The 23,595-nt window shown below is 49.1% G+C and overlaps 1 protein-coding gene across 10 annotated transcripts in view; it reads left to right on the top strand.

Annotated features, from left to right (window-relative positions):
* The window catches only part of LOC147571084 (pleckstrin homology domain-containing family M member 1-like), a 29,523-nt gene extending 6,159 nt beyond the window's left edge, over nt 1-23,364 (top strand). For 4 of the 10 annotated variants that reach the window (XM_086696645.1, XM_086696646.1, XM_086696644.1 and 1 more), the window contains 4 exons: nt 3,030-3,277; nt 5,011-5,637; nt 12,332-12,743; nt 23,005-23,364. In XM_086696645.1, coding sequence (XP_086552771.1) covers nt 3,030-3,277; nt 5,011-5,637; nt 12,332-12,743; nt 23,005-23,283 — 1,566 coding nt within the window. In that variant the 3' untranslated portion in view covers nt 23,284-23,364. Of the gene's footprint in view, nt 1-3,029; nt 3,278-5,010; nt 5,638-12,331; nt 12,744-18,600; nt 18,730-19,327; nt 20,311-20,643; nt 20,881-23,004 lie in introns of those variants that run through there. The other 6 variants (XM_086696651.1, XM_086696648.1, XM_086696643.1 and 3 more) reach the window with 6 other exon arrangements.
* Nucleotides 23,365-23,595: the final 231 nt, after the last annotated feature.

Genomic DNA, 23,595 nt, shown 5'->3' with positions numbered 1-23,595 from the left:
ACGGATTTTAATACGGGCTGCCTAAAGACCAAGGATTTCTCAAAGGAAGTCATACATATGGGGCGCCTGGGTGGCTCACACGGTTAAGCGTCATGATCGTAAGCGGCTCATGGTCTTACAGTTTGTGAGGTCAAGCCCTGCATTGGGCGCTCTGCTGTCAGAGCAGAGCCTGCTTTGGATCCTCGGTCCGCTCTGTCTCTGCCCCCTCCCCCACAGGCACATACACGTATGCACATTCTCTCTCTCTCTCTCTCAAAAATAAGTAAACATTAAAAGAAGGGGCAGCTGGGTGGCTCAGTCGGTTGAGCATCCGACTTCGGCTCAGGTCATGATCTCACGGCTCATGGGTTGGAGCCCCGCATCGGGCTCTGTGCTGCCAGCTCAGTGCCTGGCGGTTGCTTCATATTCTGGGTCTCCCTCTCTCTCTCTCTGCCCTCTCCCTCTCATGCTGTCTCTCTCTGTCTCTCAAAAATAAATAAACATTAAAAAAAAAGAAAAGAAAAGAAGGCATTAGGGTGGCCTGGGTGGCTCAGACGGTTGAGCGTCCATTTGGCTCAGGTCATGATCTCACGATTTGGGAGTTTGCTGTCACCACCTAGCCCACTTTGAATCCTCTGTCCCCCTCTCTCTTTGCCTCTCTCTCTCTCTCTCTCTCTCTCAAGTCAAATAAGCAAACAATGAAAGAAGTATATGACCCATAAGTCATATGAAAAGATGTCTAACATCAAAAGACTGCATACTGTATGACTTCATTTACACAAAATGTCCAGAATTGGCAAATGCATAAAGACAGAAAGTAGATTAGTAGTTGCTAGGGGTCGAGGGAGAGGGGACTAGAGAGGAGTGACTGCTCATGGGCACAGTGTTCCTTTTTGAGAGAATGAAAATGTCCTAAAATTAGGTAGTGGCTGTAGTTTCACTATTCTGTGAATATACCAAAAATCACTGAACTGAATAGTTTAAATGAGTGAATTTTATGCAATGTAAATTGTGTCTCATTAAAGCTGTTATAAAGAAAAAAGGAACAGGGGCGCCTGGGTGGCGCAGTCGGTTGAGCGTCCGACTTCGGCTCAGGTCATGATCTCACGGTCCATGAGTTCGAGCCCCGCGTCGGGCTCTGTGCTGACAGCTCAGAGCCTGGAGCCTGCTTCGGGTTCTGTGTCTCCCTCTCTCTCTGACCCTCCCCCATTCATGCTCTGTCTCTCTCTGTCTCAAAAATACATAAACATTAAAAAAAAATTTTTTTTTAAAGAAAAAAGAACATTCAAGTTTTCTAAGAACATTAACATGAACTGTTTGGGCTAAGATAAAAATAAAACAGTAAAATATTTATCCATAATCCTATCAGCTAACAGTTCAAACCAGGTTTTCTGTATTCCCTCCCAATCCTTTTCCAAAACATAGGTATTTTGACATGCTTATATTATGACAGAACTGTCTTTATCTTTCCAAAGGATTTTACATATATGTATTTTATAATTGATTTATGTAACAGACCTTAACGGAATACTTACATGTGTCAGGAACCAGGCCAAGTGTTGAGGATGCAAGAATGAAAAAAAAAAGCAAGTCCTGCCCTCAGAGTAATCCCCCCCCCCCACCCCCCAACTCCTGTGCTGTAGGTCAGGAAGTATTCGTTCCGTTTAACAGATGAGGAAATTAAGCTCAGTGAGGTTAAGTGAAATGTCTGCAGTGACCCAGCTGTTGACCAACAGAGCTGAGACTAACATCTGCCTCTGACTGCCAGGTCAAGGATCTTTCCTTTTTTCTTTCTTTCTTTTTAAAGTTTATTTATTTATTTTAGGGGCGCCTGGGTGGCTCAGTCAGTTAAGCGTCCTGTTTCGGCTCAGGTCATGATCTCACGGCTCGTGGGTTCGAGCCCTGCATCAGGCTCTGTGCTGACAGCTCAGAGCCTGGAGCCTGCTTCGGATTCTGTGTCTTCCTCTCTCTCTGCCCCTCCCCCCCTCATACTTTGTCTGTCTCTCTCTCTGTCTCTCTCTCTCAAAAATAAACATTAAAAAGATATTTTTAAATAAATAACGTTTATTTTATTTATTTTGAAAGGGAGAGTGAGCATGAGCAGAGGAGGGGCAGAGGAGGGGCAGAGAGGGGGGGAGAGAGAGAGAGAGAGAGAGAGAGAGAGAGAGAGAGAGAGAGAGAGAATCTCAAGCAGGCTCCACACTGTCAGCACAGAGCCAGATACGGAGCTCAAACTCAGAAACCGTGAGATCACGACCTGAGCTGAAATCAAGAGTCAGATGCTTAACTGACTGAGCCACCCAGGTGCCCCTAGGATCTTTCGTAATGTGGACCATGCTCCTGTTTTCTTGGTGTTTTTATGGTTCTAAAGTGGCACTTGTAGCCTCTTCATGGAATCGTAGACCCCTAAACAAGGTGGAAAGCTTCACCCCTGCCCTAGATGGATCACCCAGGCTCCCACACCTGTAACTATGATGGAGCCGGTATTTAAACACAAGATTTCTATGGCTATCAAATCACTGAAGTTCGGTTTAAAAAGCAAAACAAAAGAAAAACATACAACTATCTTTGCAAAAAAATAACTATCTCTGGGGGGTATAAGTACGTAATTTTCCTTTTCTCCTCTATGCTTTGTCTCTGTTTTCTTTCTTTCTTTTTTAAAAATTTTTTTCCAACGTTTATCTATTTTTGAGAGAAAGAGAGAGAGCGCGTGTGTGCGTGTGCAAGTGGGGGAGGGGCAGAGAGAGAGGGAGACACAGAATCCAAAGCAGGCTCCAGGCTCTGAGCTGGCAGCACAGAGCCCGACGTGGGGCTCGAACCCATGAACCGTGAGATCAGGACCTGAGCCGAAGTCGGACGCTCAACCGACTGAGCCACCCAGGCACCCATCTTTGTTTTCTATGATTAGCTTGTGCTAGTTTTGCTGTATACACACCCACAGGTAGACGTGAGGCGTGTGTGGGTGTGCGTGTATTTGGTGATAAGCACTTCCCTTCCAGGGGTCACCGCAGGATCTTCTAAAGGCCTGTGTTATGTCTGACACTGACTAGGTCATCAAGAAGAAGCTAGTGGGATCTGTGAAGGCGTTGCAGAAGCAGTACGTGTCCTCGGACACAGTGGTCACTAGCGAAGACGGAGATGCCAGCACCATGTGCAGTGCCCTGGAGGCTGTATTTATCCACGGACTGCATGCCAAGCACATCCGAGCCGAGGCCGGAGGGAAAAGGAAGAAGAGCGCCCACCAGAAGCCTCTGCCTCAGCCTGTCTTCTGGCCCCTCCTGAAAGCTGTCACCCACAAGTGAGATCAGCAGGGGAGGCTTTGCTTTGGGGAGGAGCTTCAGTGTGGGTGACCCTGGGCTCTCCCTCTACAGCTCTATGGGAAGGCAGCAGAGACGCTCTGTGTTCTAGAATGGAGATGGGTGAGATAGGGGTTATTGTTAGACCAAGCCTCAAGAGCCCCTCAGCGCACAGGCAATGGCCTGGGGCTGCTCAGGCCCCTGGCTGGTCGCCTTTAGCAGGAGCCGCTTTTTTGCCACACCGTGGCAAAGTTAGGTAGTTGGAACAGAGAATGTGTGGCCTGCAAAGCCTAAAATCTTTACTAAGTGGCCCTTGACAGAAGAGGTTTGCTGACCCTGCCTTGGAATGTTTGAACATCTCTATGCTAAGTATTATATCCTAAGAGGCTGTGGCATTTTTTAAAGCAGTGGAATCCAGATCATCTGAATATCCACCCTGGGACGTTTGCCTCTGCGGCCCTGGCCCTAACTGCCTGGGCTTTGGAGCAAGCAGCTGCTGGCACGTTGCCTCTAAGGGCTATTAAATGCCACCTTCAGCCTGAAGGTGCCTTGTCGGTCTGTATCTTCCTTTTCCTGCTGACTGCCACCGCCCTATCTCAGGGTCTTACCTCACTCCCAGGTGGCAGTGGCTTTCTAATTGTCCCCCTTATCTCATTCTGTCTGTCCTTAGGTCAGGCAGCTGGTCCGCATTTATTGAGCTTAAGCTAACCCGAGCTCATTCCCTGAGCCCTGTGGAGCACGCACGCCTATGGGCGAGACGTGCTCAGGGCACTGTGATGGTCAGAGGAAGGGCATTTACATCAGACCAAGGGTTCGGGAACTGAGTTTGGTACCTGATCTTATCCCGAGCAGCCCACCCAGAAGTCTGCGTGACTGCGGTCGAGTCATTTCCGGTGTAAAAACTCTCAGGCTCCCCAGTGCTAGCCTGGAGTCCCATTCACTTCGTTGGGGCCCCAGAATCTGTATCCTGACCAGGTTCCCAGGTGATTCTGACGCAGAGCCAGGTGTGGGGACCCTTGCCCCACTTTGCCTCACCGGTTGGATGCTCGAGACCCTGCATCACCTGACTTTGCAACGCAATCAGCCGCTCCTCCTCCTCCCCGTGCTGTAACGGGAGTGCTCACCACTCCTGTTACACAGCTGCTGCTTCCCTACCCTTGGTGCCTTTTTGCTGTCAGTCCTTGGTGCCTAAGGTTCCCCTTCCATCTTTGCTGCTTGAAATCCCTCAAGGCCCAGCTCAATGCCTTGCCTATCCGTAATCCCTATGCCTAATCCCTCAATGCCTTGCCTAAGGCATTGTTCTTACTGCAACCTGGAAGTGATTGCCTTCCCCCCACCCCAGCTCTACTGACAACAGGGTTCACCTCCGTGTGCCCTTGAAAGGTAGTAACCTGGACTGAGGGCAGGACCATGTCTGTATCCTGTATCTTCACGGCTCCAAAGACCTGGCACTTAGGGGCTCATCAGATGTATGCCGGATGAGCAGGTGATGTCAAGGGCGCCTGGGGAGTTGTAACAAAAATGGCAATTATCCTGCATGACAGTAACCTCGAAAAAGTGGGGAGTTGTAGCTAAATATTTCTCAATTCCCTGTAGAACACTGCTATCTGAGATTTTTTCCCAAGCCTGTATATACTTGCAGTCATTATTACTGGCTCCTGCTCACCAGTGGATAAAACAATCCTCCGTGATCTGAAATCATTTCTTGAAACAAGCCTGTCCTCTCCACCCGCAGACACATCGTCTCGGAATTGGAGCACCTGATCTTTGTCAGCACGGACGTGGGCCGCTGCCGGGCCTGGCTGAGGCTGGCCCTCAATGACGGCCTGATGGAGTGCTACCTGAAGCTGCTCCTCCAGGAGCCCGCCCGCCTGTGCGAGTACTATCAGCCCGCAGCCCTGCTTCGAGACGCCGAGGAGGGCCAGTTCCTCCTCAGCTTCCTGCAGGGACTGACGTCCTTATCCTTCGAGCTCTCCTACAAGTCTGTCATCTTAAACGAGTGGATGCTTACCCCACTGGCTCTCTCTGGGCTTTGCCCGCTCTCTGAGCTCGACCCCCTCACCACCTCTGGGACACAACTACAGCGGAAAGAGTCTCTGGATTCAATTTCCCATTCCTCAGGCTCGGAGGACATCGAAGTCCAGCACTCAGGCCATAAGATCCGACGGAACCGGAAGCTCACGGCCTCCTCCCTCAGCCTGGACACCGCCAGTTCATCCCAGCTGTCTTGCAGCCTAAACTCTGATAGCTGCCCACTCCAAGTGAATGGCTCCAAGAGTCCAGATCGTTCCGAGGAGCCCATGTCCTACGACTCCGATCTGGGGACAGCAAATGCCGATGACTCAGACCCGTCTCTGCAAGAGTGAGTGTCCTCCCCCCACTCCTTCTCCTCCCCCTGCCTTCCTTCCTTCTCCTCTTCCTCTTTCTCTCCCTTCCTATGGCATGTGATTGCCTGTCACTGAGCATTGAGCTCTCTAAGGGCATAAAGGAAAAGAGGACCGTGGCTCTTCCTCAGGGACTGGAGTTGCCGGGACTTATAACTGGAGGCAACATGGGGCAGCGAGGAGAATGGATTCAGGGAGGGCTCAGAGCTGAATCAGGCTCCGGCTCTGCCCCTGGCTGATCTTCGACAAGTTACCTAATTTGTCTGAGGCTTCGTGTAAAATATTATTGCCTCTAGGGCGGAAACTAACGGTTCGGAGTTAGATGTACGACTTCCAAAAGACGCAGTGAAGCCCAGCGCGTCAGGGTGCTCCGCTGCGACCTCCCAGAAGGCCTCTGAAGGACACAGACCCTGAATGAGGCCTGGAGGAGGTGGTGCACAAAAGGGGCCAAGCAAGTGAGTGGAGGAAGAGCACAGGGAGCAATGAACTTGACTAGAGAAGGGACCTTGGAGAGAGCTATCTCTTTAAAAGAACTTTTTTCTATTTGAGTATTGTTGACGCACGGTGTTATATTAGTCTCAGGTGTACAACGTAGTGAGTCACCATCTCTCTATGTTAACCATGCTCACCACAGCAGAGCCTTCTTCGTTCAGGCCCTTTTGAAACATTCGTTTTTTAATAGATTTATTTTTATGGTAAGAAAAAAAAGTCTACCTACAGTGAAACGTCTTTTCCACCTTTGTAACCATAATTATTAATTCCTTACATCTTTCTTTTTCTTTTTTTTAAAGTTTATTTATTTTTGAGAGAATGAGCAGGGGAGGGGCAGTGAGAAAGGGGGACGGAGGATCTGAAGCAGATTCTGTGCTGACAGCAGAGAGCCCAACGTGGGGCTCGAACTCACGAACCGTGAGATCATGAGCTAGGCTGAAGTCAGACATTTAACTGACCGAGCCACCCAGGCACCCCCTTTACATGTCTTTTTCTGATGTTTCTAAATGCACCTAACAGATATGAATAGATAGACTTTTTAAATGTCTTTTATATTTCTTATCTCTGCCTCATCCCCACAAAGCTATTATAAATATACTGTTTGATACCTTGTCTCAGAAGAGATCAGAATTTTTGTTTTGGAGCTTCATATCAGTTTCTTCAGTTTTTTTTTTTTTTTCCCCGTGGCATGTGTTTCCATTGTATGAATGTACCTTAGTTTATTTGACCAGCCCTGTATTTACTGGACACTGGAGTTCACTCTTTCTATAAATAACCGTGTGTATGTGATATTCTAATTCTATGCAACTATCTCTGTTCAGTAAAGTCCCAGAAACAGAATTGCTGAGGCAAAGGATAAATGAATCTACAATTTTCATAGATAACCGCCTGTTTACACTCTGTCAGGAATGTACCTGTGCCCTCTCGGCCTTGTAGGCAGAAGGTATTATCAAACTTTTGGATATTTGCTCATCTAATAGGTAGAACATGATAAACTTTTTTTTCAAGTTTATTTATTTGTTTTGAGAGAGAGAGAGAGAGAGAGAGAGAGCAAGCGAGCATGAGTTGGGGAAGGGCAGGGAGAGAGAGGGGGAGAGAGAGAATCCCAAGCAGGCCCCTTGCTGTCAGTGCAGAGCGTGATGCAGAGCTTGATCCCAGGAACTGTGAGATCATGACCCGAGCCAAAATCAAGAGTCGGACGCTTAACTGACTGAGCCACCCAGGCGCCCCGAAAATGGTAAACTTTTATTAAGCGCTTCCTTCAGCCAGACCCATGTTCCCTCAGCCAGTGTCTAGGATCTTCTTTTCTACTCCTGTGTGCCCCTACCTTCTTGGTTCATTCAAGTCTTTACAGGTTTCCCAGCTGCTGTGGGAAGAACACCAGATTGGGTGCCGGTACGGACTGGCTTGTAGCAGGATCCGGCCTCAAGCCCTGTTCTACCAGTCACAAGTCCAGTAACGGCAGGCCAAGCGTTGGCTCTGTGAGGTTGTTTCTTCATCTGTAAAGTGGAGGCTCCCTCATAGGGATTCTCTGGCTGAGAATCAGATCAGATGCCTGGGGGCGAATTACGGCTGAAGCAGCTTCTGAGCAACAGAGCACATTAGCTAGAACTTTCAAACATCAAACAAGAATTTAGGTAGAACATCCTGGAAGGGAGCAATCCCCGCTCTATCGGCTGGGCCCATGGCGTGACTTAAGTTCACTCACCTGTCTGAACCCTTCCTTGTGTCTCCTCCTCCCACAGGCCAGCCCGCCGGCCCTCTGTCTGTCATGTGCCCTGCTTTTATCTTTCGTGAGTCTTGTGATTGGAAAATTCCAGCTTAAGGCCGTTGAATCAGTGACCGTCCACCCTGTGTGGGAAGCGTCATCCTGGGCATTGTGGGAGAAGTCAAGGGAAGAGGGTCAGGATGTACAGACCAGCGCGGGGCAGTGGCGTGCGGAACCAGCAAACACAGAGCACACAGGTGCACAAACACACATCCAGCACCGTCACTCTGAGTGCTGGGCTTGAAGTTATCTTCGCACGTCCACACACACCAGCTCTTAGAGGGTGTGTCTGAGGGTGAAGAGTCACATCAGCAGTTAAGAGTTCGCTTATTTTTGTCATATTACTTAAATATTTGTTTACGTGGATTTTTTAAAGTTGATTTATTTTGAGAGAGAGAGAGAACAGGCGTTCTATCAAAATAAATGTTAAAAAAAGTTTTTTAAAATCATCTACAAGTTAAACATAAAGTACAAAAGATGTAACATTCCAAGGAAATGTATTAACTTAATGTTTTCTGGAAACCAAACTGCAGTTTGCTTTGTGAATAGAGGATTGATGGCCTGAATAGCTTCTTTTGTGTTGGTTGGGTCTGAATTACAGTGATCGCTGAGAAGCACAGCTAGGGGCCGGTGGTTAGGAGTGTGGACTCAGGAGCCAGACTGCTGGAGTCTTCCATTAACCAGCTTTGCGACCCCGGGCAAGATACTCAACCTTTCTGACCTTGATGTCCTCATCTGCAAGACGGGGATAAGAATGCTAGGAAGTGAGTTAAGGTATGCAAAGCGCTTAGAGCAGTGCCAATCACAGGGTGAGTGCTCCATAGGCGGTGTCATCATCATTTTACTACTGGGGGTCCCCGTGATGTCAGTTCTCGCGCTACTTGTCTGTGTATACACGGCTGCAGATCTGTGCTTGGTGATATTTGTCAGAGGTCGTTATCATGAGGCCTTCTCTTGGGGGAAATGATTCTTCGCACATGCGGCCCCCTCCTGTACTTTCATGAGCACCCCTGACCGCCAGGTGGTGCCGTGGACCCCAACGCGCTAGTCCACGCGCTCAGGAAAAGCGCAGGCTCAGAATCGCTTGGCGGGGGCACTTTATGGGGTGGTCATGCCGATTCTCCAGCCCATGCTTTTATTCCACACCTACGCCTCTGTGTACGCGCAATATACGTATGTGTATAATACGTATATGTTTCCAGACTGTCTTCTAAATGAAAGCACAAACTTCTAGAATTTTTCAACAGGCAGTTTTTGAAAAACGCTGCCCTGAGCTGGACAGAAGTGGAAGGACTGGAGCGTTTCAGCCCTATGTTGCATTTTCTTCAAAAGTTTTGAAAATTCTCTTTCTTTCACTTTTCCTTCAAAACCTCATCTCTAGCACTTTTTCCCACTTGATGTGCATGTCTCTTATTCTCTCTGGGTCCTGCCGACCAGCTCTGATCCTGGTGAGACTCCTGTGAACTTGATTTCATCCTGACCGCGGTGTTGATTTGGTGGAAACTCTAATTTATCACACAAGCTTCTTGCTGTCGGGTGGTGTTTCTTTATTCCCACACCCAGTCCACTCCATCATTAAAATGTGTCCTACAGACGAGGGGTCATTTATAATTGATAACCATTTCGGTAATGCTGGTGAATATTTCCGTAATTCTCTTTCCTTACATTTTTATAGCCATGTGTGTAGAGGCTAAGCAGTCTTGCCAGTGGCGATAAGAACAACCAATGACAAATTGAGGTTAATGTTTATTGAGTACTTACTTTGTGCCAGACACTCTATAAGCATTTTACCTATATGATCTCATTCAGCCTTGAACACAGTCATAGGTGGGTGCTGTTACCGTGCCGGTTTTACGGGTAAAGGAATGAAGTCCGTGAACTTTAGGAACCTATTGTGGGGCCACAGCAGTGTGCCAACCAAAGCCAACCAACATCACCCTTTAAGGAAACCCCTTACCCACTAGCTATGGATTTACCTATTCTGGACATTTATTTTTTTTTTTTAATTTTTTTTTCAACCTTTATTTATTTTTGGGACAGAGAGAGACAGAGCATGAACGGGGGAGGGGCAGAGACAGAGGGAGACACAGAATCGGAAACAGGCTCCAGGCTCTGAGCCATCAGCCCAGAGCCTGACGCGGGGCTCGAACTCCCGGACCGCGAGATCGTGACCTGGCTGAAGTCGGACGCTTAACCGACTGCGCCACCCAGGCGCCCCATATTCTGGACATTTAATACCAATGGAATCATACACTATGTGGCTTTTTGTGACCTCCTTCCTTCACTTAGTAGGTTTTCAAGGTTCATCCGTGTTGTAGCATGGGTCATGGCTGAATCATATTCCATTGTGTGAATACACCACAATTTGTTTTATCTTTTCAGTTAGTGGACATTTGTTCTATTCCTACTTTTTGGCTACTGTGAATAATATTGCTGTGAACACTCGTGTACAGGTTTTTGTGCAGACATTGTCTTTTCATTCTCTTGGGTATATACCCATGAGTTGAATTGCTGACTCATATGGTAACTCTATGTTTAACTTTTAAGGAACTACCAAACTGTTCTCCACAGAGGCTGCACCACTTCACATTTCCGCCAGCAGCGTGTAGGAGTTCCATTTTCTCTACACCTTTGCCAACACTTGTTATTCTCTGTCTTTTTAATTTTTAAAAAATTTTTAATGTTTCTTATTTTAGAGAGAGACAGAGAGAGAGAGAGACAGAGCATGAGTTGGGGAGAGGCAGAAAGAGAGGGAGACACAGAATCTGAAGCAGTCTCCAGGCTCCAAGCTGTCGGCACAGAGCCCGACACAGGGCTCGAACCCACGAACCGTGAGATCATGACCTGAGCCGAAGTCGGATGCTTAACTGATTGAACCACCCAGGTGCCCCTCTCTCTTTTTTATTATAGGCATCTTGGTAGGCATAAAGTAGTATCTTATTACGGTTTTGATTTGTATTTCACTCCCGTCTAATGATATCGAGCATCTTTTCATGTACTTTCCATTTGTATACCTTTAGAGAAGTGTCTCTGTAAACCTTTGCCCATTTTTCAGTCAGATTATTTGTTCTAATATTATTGAATTGTAAGAGCTCTCTATATTCTGGATACTAGACCCTTATCAGATATGTGATAATCCTTGGATATAAGATATGCAGATTTTTTTCCTGTTCTATGGGTTATCTTTTTACTTTCTTGATAGTATCCTTTTGAAGCCCAAAAGCTTTTAGTGTTGATAAAGTCCAGCGTACCTATTTTTTATTGTTTACTTATTTGTTGGCTGTCATATAAGAAACCATTGCCTGATCCAAAGATTTATACCTGTTTCCTTCTAAGAGTTTTATAGTTTTAGCTCTTACTTTTAGGTCTTTGATCCATTTTGAGTTCATTTTTTATATGGTATGAGGTAGGGGTCCAACTTTCTTCTTTTGCATGGGACTGTTCGCTTATCCCAGCACCATTTGTTGAAAAGACTATTCTTTCCCCACTGAAATGTCTTGGGCTGCAGATCAGTTGCCCATAAATGTATGGGTTGTTCACCAATGTTTGACTAGCATGTCTTGAAATGTTGTTTGGGGTTATGATGTAGATAAGAGCACACAGCTCAGCCAGAAGACATTAAGGTAGAAACTTGAGTTCTAAAATCCTTATGGAAATGAGCCCACATTAAGGGGAGTTTGGCACGTCTTCTGACCCAGTGTAAACCATTAGGGCAGATATGGGCAATCTCTTGGGCCCCGGGTAGCTTTGTTGTTGTAGGAATCTGTATTCGCCCGTGACATACTCTATTGGTTCATAAACAAAGGAGGAGACAGCAAATAGTTCTAGTTCAGAAACAGAATGTGGATTCTCAGAAGCCTCAGGAGAAGGGGAGCAGCCACTAGCCAGTGCACATTTTAGAAGGCCCAGAGTAGTTTCCATGTGCGTGCGTGTGTGTGTGTGTGTATGTAAAGACAGTAACACTGGCTCCCTGTAGTCCCTGAAGCACCACTGAAGGGCAGGAAGAGGCAGTACCATTGGAAGAGTGAGCAGGTGCACACCCCATGTATACTTGCGTGCACACTCCTGCACCCCGTGTACACTGATCTCCGGCAGCAGGTCCTGGGAACAGGAGGCATCTGGGACCCCACATACGGCCCAGCTCTGGTGGACCAGCGCTTGCACCGGAGATCCCGGGCCCCGCAGTTCCCTTGGCCGCCCACTCTACCTCAGTCCCAGCTGGGGAGAAACTTTGTGAGGCGTGTCAGAGGAAGGCTTGTGTGTAAGCAGAGGAGCACGGTGGGTGGATGACGAGGATGTTTTGTTTTTGAAATCCCCAGACAGCAGTTCTGCCTTCTTACCGCCGTCCCAATAGCCTTGGGCATTCTAGCTGACAGCTTGTCACACAGGTTTCTCTGTTTAAAAACTTCCAGGGTATTGTCGGAATTCAGCAAAGCCCAGGTAAACTCTGTGCCAACCAATGGACTGAGCGGACTGAGTGGAGAAATGGAGATTCCCACGGGGCGGGCCTCACTCCCCCTCCCCGGCCTGGAGGCCAGCATCCCTTTTGATGTGCCCGCAGAGCCCCTCCCGCCCCAAGCATCCTCTGGGACTCAAGATGGGGACCGCAAGCAGGAGCCGCCTCCCCAGGCACCTGGCACCCTGGGCTTGCTGCAGTTGGGCACTGCCAAAGCTGTCCCCTCGGTGAGCATTTTAGACCAGAGGCCTTCCAGTCCCGTGGGAGAGGCGGCGGCCAGAGCAGTCAGCCCGGGGAGCGGCCAGCAGAAGTCTGTGGAGGATGACGGAGCTGCACGGAGCCTTGGGGTGTCCTCACCCACCAGCCCGGTGAGTGATACAAGCTTTTCGGGGAGAGGTCTTGGGGAAATGTCTCAGAGCTGGTGCAGGGTCTCCCCAGCTAGCCACCCCGAGTGGTCTCTGCCTTGTCTCCATTAGCCCCTCATATCTGTCACGGCGGACGTGAGCCAGGCACGGTGCCAGTCCCTTCCCATGGGTCTCTCTTGTCCTCTCACATTGACCCCGTAGAGAAGATAATTCTCATCTGATCATAGACCCTGCGCATAACCACTGCCACTTATCAGCTCAAGGCCTCGGGCAAGGCCCTTTGCCTCACTGAGCCTTGGTTTCCTCCTCAGCTCTTGTTATTATTAAATTCAGATTTGCTAAAATACCAGACTTTGAGAATACTCATCTTGCAATATGAGCCAGGTTAGAACTGCACCATCCCCTATGGTAACCACTAGCCACACGTGGCTGTTGAATGAGCGTGTAAAATGTGGTTAGTCCAAACTGAGATAAGCTATGTGAAATAAACACTGGATCTTGAAGGCTTCGTCTGAAAAAAAAAGAAGGTGAAATACTCAATCATTTATCGATTATGTGTTACAATGAAAATATGTTTGATGTTGGGTTAAATATAAAAGTTACTTACACGTGTTTCTTTTTACATTTTAAAAACGTGGCTAGTAGAACATTTAAAATGATACATGTGGCTGGAATTCTATTTCTGTTGGGCAGTGCAGCTCTAGAATGGGCCGGTCTCCTTTGTTGATAACCCCGAGGGAAGCCAGCCCTGGGAATCTCCTGCACAGAGCCATGGGTCAGAGGCTTGAGAACCATCGGCCCAGTGAAGCGGTGTCAAAGCTGTGGACCTGAGCTCTTTGCCATTTCACATTTGTCCTTGAGGATGAATAGCCAGGGTAGGAAGTTGTATGCACGTGTGCACGCGGACATACAGAACCCCCGGTTTATCCCAGCTGCTGTCTGGGGTCACGTTAGGATATAGTCTTGCTTTTTCAGCTCCATCCGTGCATATCTCTCATCCGGTAGCTTCCAGATCCTGTAACTCAGGATGGGGCCAAGGCCGTGAAATAGATTAGGACACGCGCTCGCGCGCGCGCGCGCGCGCGCACACACACACACACACACACACTTTTAAATAGCTTTATTGAGATATAACTCATATACCATACAATTCACCTAATTAAAGTGTATAATTCCATTTTTTTTCGTATATTCACAAGGTTGTGCAGCCATCACTACAATCGAATTTGAAAATATTTTCATCCCCCATAAAAGAAATCCCTTGGGATGCCTGGGTGGCTCAGTCGTTTGAGGGTCTGACTTCAGCTCAGGTCATGATCTGTGGTTCACAAGTTCGAGCCCCATGTCGGGCTCTGTGCTGACAGCTCAGAGCCTGGAGCATGCTTCAGACTCCCTCTCTCTCTGCTCCTCCCCTGCTGATGCTCTGTCTCTATCTCTCTCTCAAAAAATAAACAAAAACATTTAGAAAGAAAAGAAAAGAAATCCCTTACCATTAGCAGTGACGTCCCATCCTCCTCCTCCCGCCTCACTCCCCTCATCCCCTGGCAACTACTTATTTCCTTTGTCTATAGATTTGCTATTCTGGACATTTCACAGAAATGGAATCCTGTAATATGCAGCCTTTGGTGACTGGCTTCTTCCAATTAACATACTGTTTTCAGGATTCATCGTTGTTGGAGCCTGATCTGTGCTTCAGGGAGTAATAATTCATTGTAGATTCCTTTGTATGAACCCGTCACATTTTATTTTGTCCTTCATCAGTGGATAGACTTTTGTTTTTTTCCCCCCATTTTTTTGGCTAATATAAATAACACAGCCATGAACATTCATGTACAAGTTTTTGTGTGGGTATATTTTTGATTGTCTTGGATGTATACCCAGCAGCAAAATCTCTGGGTCACATGGTAACTCTATATTTAACCTTCTGAGGAACTACCAAACTGTTTTCCTAAGCAGCGGCCCCATTTTATATTCCCACCAGCAATGTATTCCATCCTCACCAACAGTTCTTACTGTCTTTTTAAAAATTGTCATTATAGCTAGCAGGCGGCAGGAGCAGTATCTACTTACGGTTTTGATTTGCGTTTCTTTAATGACTAATGATGTCAAGCATCATCTTGTTTGTGTGACTTTTGGCCATTTGTAGATCTACGTTGGAGGAATGTCTATTCAGAACCTTGGCCCATTTTTATTTTATTTTGTTTATTTTTCACTTATTTATTTTGTGGGAGTGCGGGCATGAGTAGGGGAGGGGCAGAGAGAGAAGGAGAGAGAGTCCCAAGCAGGCTCCTTGCCGCTAGCACAGAGCCCGATGCAGGGCTTGAACTCACGAAACGTGAGGTCACAACCTGAGCCAAAACCAAGAGTCAGATGCTGAACCCACTGAGCTACCCAGGTACCCCTTGGCCCATTTTAAAATGGGATTATTTGTCTTTTTATTATTGAATTATAATAGTTCTTTATATATTCTGGGTTGTATACCCTTATTAAATACATAATTAGCAACTGTTTCCTCCCATCCTGTGAGTTGTCGTTTCACTTTCTTGGTGGTAACATTTACAGCATAAACGTTTTCAATGTTGATAGAGTCCAGTCTACCTATTTTTTTCTTTCGCCATTTGTGCTTTTGGTGTCCCGTGTATACCCGTTTCCTAGCCCAAGGTCACAAAGATTGATGCGTTCTTCTAAAAATTTTATAGTTTTAGCTCTTACATTGAGATCTATGATCCATTTTGAGTTGACTTTTGTATATGGTATAAGGACGAGGCCCAGCTCGATTCTTTTGCATATTGATGTACAGTGGTACCAGCACCATTTGTTCAAAAGACTATTATTTCCGGGCGCCTGGGTGGCTCAGTCGGTTAAGCGTCCGACTTCAGCTCAGGTCGTGATCTGTGGTTCGTGAGTTCGAGCCCCGCGTCGGGCTCTGTGCTGACGGCTCAGAGCCTGGAGCCTGCTTCCGATTCTTGTGTCTCCCTTTCTGTCTGCCCCTCCCCTGCGCGCGCTCTCTCTCTCTCTCTCAAAAATAAAGATTTTTAAAAATTTACCAGAAAAAAAGACTATTATTTCCCCCTTTAGAACGTTTTCGAGGAATGCTGTAAAGTGATCTTTAGTACACATCTCAGTGAGTACTTATATACGATGTACCCTCTATGGCCACCCTCCAGATGGAAACATAGAACACTTCCAGCCCACCAGAAGGCTCTCTCATGCCTTGTCCCATTGTTCCCCTCTAAAGGAAGCCTCTATTCTGACTTCTAGCACCGTAGATTAATTTCTCCTATTGTTCGACTTCATTCGTATGGAAGGAACTGTACAATGCATACTCTTTTGCTTCTTTCACTGAGCATTATGTCTGTGTGGTTCACCTGTGCATATAGCATGAGGCTATAGTTTGTTCTTTTCCATTGTTCTGTAGCATTCCATTGTAAGAGTATATCACAGTGCATCTATCCATTCTCCTGCTAACAGACATTTGGGTTGTTTCCAGGTTTGGGCTATTATGATGAAAGCTGATGTGAACGTTCTTACATTTGTATTTCTGTGAACCCCTCTGCACTCTTTTCTGGGGGTATATATCTAGGAGCGGAATCGCCCAGTCATTGGGAAGGCATATGTTTACCTTTAGTGCATACTGCCAAGCAGTTTTCTAACAGTGCTTGCATTGACTTGTACTCACATTGGCAATATGTGAGCATTTTCATTGCTCTTTATCCTAGCCAGTGGGTCATCAGTCTTTTTCATTTCGGCCACTCTAATAGGTGTGCAGTGGGACCTCACTGTGGTTTTAATTTGCATTTCCCTGATGACTAACGATCTTGATACCTTTTCGTTGGCTTATTGGCTGTTGGAAGTCTCTAAGTCATTGCTTCATTCTTAAATTGAGTTGTGTGTATTTCCTGATTCATTGGTAGAGGCTCTTTACATATTATGGATATGTCTTTTATTAGAGAAAAAAATATGTCGCATATACATATAGCAAACGTTTCTTCAAGTCTATGGCTTGCCTGTTTTTTTAACGTTTATTTATTTATTTTGAGAGAGAGTGTGTACGCTCATGCGCGTGCAGAAAAAGAGGGAGAGAGGAATGCCTGGGTGGCTCAGTCGGGTAAGCTCAGGTCATGATCTCGCGGTTCACAAGTTCAAGCCGTGCGCCGGGCTCTGTGCTGACAGCTTGGAGCCTGGAGCCTGCTTTGGATTCTGTGTCTCCATCTCTCTCTCTCTGCCCCTTGCCCACTTGCACTCTGTCTCTGTCTCTCTCTCAAAAATAAATAAACATTAAAAAACAAAAGAAAAAGAGAGGGAAAGAGAGAGAATCCCAAGCAGTCTCCACACTGTCAGTGCAAAGCCTGACTTGGGGCTTGAACTCACAAACTGTGAGATCATGACCTGAGCCGAAATCAAGAGTTGGATGCTTAACTGATTGAGCCACCCAGGTGCCCCTATGGCTTGTGTTTTAAATCTCTTAATGGTATTTTTCGTGGAGCAGAAATTCTTGGTTTTAATGCTCTTCAATTTATTGGCCTCTCTGTTTGTGGTTTACGTATTTTGTGTCTAGTTTTAAGATCTCTACCCAAAGCTGTGAAGACCCCTGTATTTTCATCTAGAAGCTTTGTTGTTTTACCTTTTGCAATTAGATTTATGATCCACTTGGGACTGAGTTTTGTGTATGGTGTGAGGTAAGAGTCAAAAGTCACGTTTTGTCCATACAGATATCGGACCGACTAGCACCACTGACTGAATGTGACTGTATAAGCCATGTAGCTGTATAAGTGAGGTCACAGTCTCCATTTTTTACTATCCTGAAGAGTCTTCAGGGCCCAGAATGTCAGAGGACTCTGAAGGTTTTGAGCCGACAACTGTCAACACCCTGAAGGGTAAAGAAGAACGACTCCACAGCCCCCGGCTTGAGCTGGAAGCAGGGGGCTACCCCTAGGGTCTGGGGCTGCGCGCCCTAGCAGGATGCCACAGAGTGGCGTTGACCAAGCTGAGTTCACTCCCGTCCAAGACCTGACTCGTGTTGTGTCTCAGCTCCGACATCCTGTCTTGCCAGGGTCCCAGAGCTGATGGGACAGGGCAGCTTAACTTGTCACCCAAGCTCCTCGGCTCACCGGGCGTTGCTCCTCTGGCCTCCGGCAGCTTCTGCCACCGCAGGCTCCTTTCAGCCCCAGGCGTTTCCATTTGCCATTCCATCTGCCCGGACCCTTTCCCAGCTCGCCCCTTTTCCTCACCCTTGTCTCCGCCTTCCCCCAGCACCCTGTCCCAAAAGCACCGTCCCCAGTGACTCCCTTTCCCATTTGCCTGCTTCACTTGATTTCCTGCCTCTGGACTCGAATATCGGCTCCGTGATACGGAAGAGCATGTCTGTTCCCTTCTGTAAGGTCAGCTCTGCACACCGTACCTGGGTGAGTGCAGGCGTAATTAACGGCTCTCGAACTCTCAGAGACTCTCGAGATGCCAGCTTGGGAGTTTACGCTGAGAAGTAGGCCGCCAAGTGCATGGGCTGGGCTGGTGGGTCTGACCAGGGCGGGCTCCGCCTCCCCGCAGGCCTCAGGGGACTCAGGTGGCTGAGAGCCCACAGGACCCACTCATCCCTCCCCTAAGTAGATAGTCGCTGGGCACTCCCGTGCAGCCCACCTGGTGGACCCCCGGCTCCACCCCGCGTGTCACCCCTGTGAGTCTCATTTTCCTGTGCTTCTGTCACTTAGTCACTGCCATTTATTTGACACTTTGGTGGCGTGGGGTGGGGGTGGGGGGGTGAGTAGAGGGTTCTGACTGTCAAGTCGTATAACCATGAGAGCCATTCAGTCTTTCTTTAAAAAAGAAACAAAAACCATTATTTTAAATTCATTCACCACAGAGGCCCTGCTCTGGGCCAAGCACCATACTTGGTACGGTGATGGAACAGGACGGACAAGGGCCCTGCTCCTTGGGGACAGACACTGGATCAGGCAAGTCATTACCCACATCATAATTACACTGGTGACAAGTGCCAGGAAGGAAAGGGGCCGGGAGTGGGGGAGCTAAGGGGACTTCTATTTGTGGACTCCGGGGGGCTGTGAACGGATTTCTCAGTTGCACTCCAGAGGACAGTCTGGATTCTAAGACTTCACCCAGTGAAAGTGGCATTCCTCTGTCTCGGGCCCCTCGTGGCAGGTGCTGCCATGGCTTTGACCCGTGGTCTGTGGCGGTTTCCTCCACCGTTAGAGCGGCAGGGAACTGGCCAGATGTGGGGGCTTGAATGAGCAGAAGGTAGGAAGGTAGGTGGTAGGAAGGGGGAGGGGGAACAGTGGGGTGCTCCCCCCACACTCCGCTTGGTGACCGGGGGCCCTGGCTGGGGCACAGCTACAGAGCTCCGTCCAGGCCTGTGTGCAGTAGCTCCAAGGACCCAGTGTTCCCACTGGTTTTGTCTGTTGTCTAAGAGAACAAAAGATGTTTCCTGGAGTATCATTTCCTGGGGGCTGACCTGTGGCCGCTGGACCGAGTCTGAACACTTCCCGATCGTCTCCCTCACCTCCTTGGAGAGAGGAGCCCTCACCAGTGAACTTCTATCACCTCACAATTCACATTTGTCTCCTTCCTTCCAGTCCCCTTGCCCCAGCCTTGTTATTTTATGCCAAAGACGTTTGATACTCAAGAATTATTCCCTCACCTGTGATAACTCTGTGCCAGGCAGAAAGAAGAGTGGCCATTGCATACAGCTTGGTAGGTGCTGGGTGGGGTGGGCAAAGAATGCCGTGGGAGCCCCGAGGAGTCCCTGACCCAGCTAGGCAGCGGGAGGAGTGTAGGCTGGGAAATAGTCAGGAAAGCTTCCCAGAGGAGGTGATGGACGGCCCCTGAGCTGAGTCTTAAGGAATAGTGAGCTGGGAGGCCGCAGGACTTCCCAGGTGTGTGTGCCAGGCTCTGTGGGGCTCCTGCCCATTTTCCTCGGGGAGCTCCCCTGGGTCTCTATGGCCCAGGCAGGCTTTGTTCAGAATCTTGTGTTGCAAATGCTTCCCAAGTAGCCACCCTGATTGACACATTGTCCTGTCACTGACTGAAGGAAGCACCTGCTAATTCCGAGGGTTTTCAGAGGGAGCCCTGGAGCCCAGCCCTGAGGCCCCGATACTCCCGACTCAGAGTTCTCCACTCTTGGCTTAAGGTGCCAGAAAGCATCTGAATGGATTAAACTGTGCAAACCAATCCCTCTAGGGCAGCCCAAGCCTTACTCCCCTTCCGCGTCTACGGGAGCAGAGAGGGCAGTCTCATTTAGGGGGTGGAAATAGCAACTTCAGGGTGAGGCTGGTGACACTTAACAAAATAGCTGGGCTGGACCCACCTCTCGTGTGAGTCACTTCCTCTGTGTAGACAGCCACTTAGGGCAGTCCAGCCAGCTTTCTTCTTGACTCTGCTCATCCATGCTTAGGCACAGAAAGGCAGGGAGTGCTTGAAATGGGGGAGGGGGGAAGCTAAAATCCCTTCCCACAATTCTGTGACCCCAGACCCACCCCACTTCTCCCACTGGTGAGCAGCTTCAGTCTCAGCAACAGAAGGGGTCCTGGGTCCTGCTCACCCATGCCTCCCTCATCTCAAACCCTATAAGCAGGGCTGACAAACTGTGCTGGGATGATGGGATGTCCACCTGCGACAAAATAAAGGTAGACCCCTTCCTCACACCATACACAAGAATTAACTCAAAATCAGTTGGAGACTTAGGGGAGCCTGGGTGGGGTGGCTCAGTCGGTGAAGCCTCCGACTTCGGTTCAGATCATGGTTCGTGAATTCGAGCCCCACGTCGGGCTCTGTGCTGACGGCTTAGAGCCCGGAGCCTGCTTCCGATTCTGTGTCTCCCTCTCTCTCTCTGCCCCCCCCCCCCGCTGTCTCTCTCAAAAATAAATAAACATTAAAAAATTTTTTTTAATAGGCAAAGAATTCGAATAGACATTTCTCCAAAGAAGATCTACTGGTGTCCACTGAGCACGTGAAAAGATGCTCGGTGTCATTGTCCTTAGACACTGGGGAAATTGCAAACCCAAACCACAAGACGGTACTTCACACATGTGAGGATGGCTATAATCAAACAGATAATAAAAACGTTGGAAAGGATGTGGAGAAATTGGAATCCCCATATGTGGTGGGAATGTAAAATGGTGTAGTCACTTAGGGAAAGAGTTTGGAAATTCCTCAGAAAGTTAGACATAGTTACCGAATGGCCCATCAGTTGCACTCATAGACATGTACCCAACGGAACGGAAAACATAGGTCCACACAGAAATGGTTACGTGGAGACAGAGACAAACCAAACAGGGCCTTTTGGTGAGGCAGGCCTTCTCCTGAGGACGCCCAGGGACTGGAGAAGAGGGGAGGGCCATGGTCAAGTTGGTCAGCTCGGTGAGGCCGAGGCCCGGAACCGAGACGTGGAGGCGCGCGTCCGGCAGCTGCAGGAGCGGATGGAGCTGCTGCAGGCCGGGGGAGACGCAGCTGTCACGGGGGTCCCCAGTCCCCGGGCCACGGATGCACCTTCCCATATGGCCCCCCGGCCGTGGCTCTGGGCCAAGGCCCGCTGGTGGGGCCAGGCCCCATGCACCGCCGCCACCTGCTGCTCCCTGCCAGCCTGACCTATCGGAGGCGCGTTCCCTGCTCCTGTTCGCCGTTGCTCTGGCTGCTGCCGCCGCCTTGGGCTGCACAGGGTTGGTGGCCTGCGCCCACCATCTCGCCCCGGTCTGGCGCCACCCGGGAGCCGCCTTCGCCCCCTGAACCCTAGGACCCCAAGCTGGAGGGTTGGGTGACCTGGGCACGGGGCAGAAGCCATTCCTACCGCCTCCCCGTTCACACCGCCTCCCAGCGTGGGTCTCCGCCCGAGCTCCAGCCCTGCGATCCGGGCCCGCCCCCTGGCGGCCGGGGAGGGAGGAGCAGGGGGCTCCAGGGAGGCTTGCAACCAGGAATGCTGCAGTTGCTGCTGGGGAGAATGGCAGACCAACCACCTACTAACTCCGGCCTGGCTGAGGCCCCGCCGTGGATGGGCAAACTGCGATCTAGAGGAGACAGCAGGGCCAGGGCTCCGCCATCAGTTTTTCACCCTCCACACGCCCCCCGCCTATCGGCTCGCAGACCACAAATCCCTGTGCATGAGGCCCTACTATCCCGGGAATGTTCTCTTCCCGCGGCGAACTCTAGTGCGAGCCCCGCCCGCCTTCTCGAGAACCTTTTGCTTTCGCCAGCCCCGCTTTTTCGGGGACTCGCGCGCCCTCCTCACGTATGTAGCTCTGGGGGCCACAGCAGGCTCCGCCCGCCTCGGCAGTTTGGGTATTTATTGACCTGTCCTCCGACCCGCCAAGTTTCAGGACCCCAGCACCTTAATCCACGTTTTGGATGCACTGAGACCCCGACATTCCTCAGTATTTATTGTCTCTCCACACCTGGGACCCCACCCCCGATCCTCGCGAATAAAAGGCCCTCCAGTCTGCCCAACAAAAAAAAAGAAAAAAAAAGAAATGGTTACGTGAATGTTCGTGGCAGCATTATTCATAATTGCCCCAAAGCAGAGACAACCCAGATGCCCATCAGCTGATGAACGGACAGACCAAATGTGCTACATCCATACCTTGGAATACTAGTTAGTAATAAAGAAATACCGATGCCTGCCACAACATGGATGGACCTAGAAAACCTGATGTTCAGAGAGAAGGCAGACACAAAGACCACATTTATAAGATTCCTTTTATATTGGGGCACCTTGGTGGCTCAGTTGAGCGTTCAACTCTTGATTTTGGCTCCGGTCGTGATCCCAGGTTCGTGAGACTGAGCCCCACGTCAGGCTCCACACTGAGTGTAGAGCCTGCTTAGGATTCTGTCTCTCTCTTTCTCTGCCTGTCTGTCCCCCTCCCCTGCTCATGCTGTCTCCCCCCCATACACCCCAAAATAAATATACATACAAATGAATAAAAAGACAAACCATAAATGAAGATTCTGTTTATGTAAACAGAATGGACAGATCTCTAGAAACAGAAAGTAGATTAGTGGTGGCCTAGAACTGGAGCGGTTGAGGGGAAATGGGAACTGACCGCTCCCGAGCACGGGGTTTCTTTCTGGAGGAATGAAAATGTTCTGAACTTCGTGGTGCTGGTTGCACAACTCCGTGAATACACTGAAACTATTCAGTCGTGCGCTCTAAATGGTTCCTTTGATGATCTGTGAATTGTGTCTCCATCAAGATGTCTGTAAAACAAAACAAACACACAAAAACCTTCAACCACCACCTATGTCTTCCCTCCCTTCCCACTAGAAGAGCAGGAGCTGGATTTCAGAGGATGACTTCTACCGGCCTCCCCAGGAGCCGCCCGCAGAGAGCCCTTCAGAACACTCCGTGGCTTCTTCCGGAGGGACTCCGGAGTCCAGGCCTGGGCTCCTCCAGCATTTTTCTCAAGGGCCAAGGAAAAGCCACTCCACGGGGGCCTTAGACCAAGCCTGCGTGCCTTCCCCAGGAGGCCGGCCAAGCAGGGCAGCGGCGGCCCAGGAGCACCAGAACTTCAGGGTGGTGCACCGCAGGCAGATGGGTAGGTGACCGCAGGGTTCCAGTGACCTTGCCGCGGGGACAGTGCCTTTCGGAGAGCAGTGCCAGAGCCCTCTTTTCCATTACCGGTTGGGTAGTGTATTCTCACGAGCAAAGCCTCTTCCCAAAATGTAATCAGGAACACCCTTGCTGAGTAATTCAGGGAAGCATTTCAGGAAAAGTGCTATATTTTCTCATGAGAGCTCCACAGTATCATGCCCCCAAACCTGTTTCATATATTGAAATACTGAAACTTCCCCCCCGAGGTCGTGTGACTATGCACGACTCTGGGTTCTGCCTGTAGCTCAGAGCAAACCCTGCCTC

The sequence above is a fragment of the Puma concolor genome, unplaced genomic scaffold (assembly GCF_028749965.1).
Source record: "Puma concolor isolate L17-30 unplaced genomic scaffold, mPumCon1.1.hap2 unalloc_scaffold_64, whole genome shotgun sequence".
NCBI classification, from domain to species: domain Eukaryota; kingdom Metazoa; phylum Chordata; class Mammalia; order Carnivora; family Felidae; genus Puma; species Puma concolor.
Note: the sequence above shows the minus strand (reverse complement) of the source record. Positions and strands in the feature narration are given on the sequence as shown.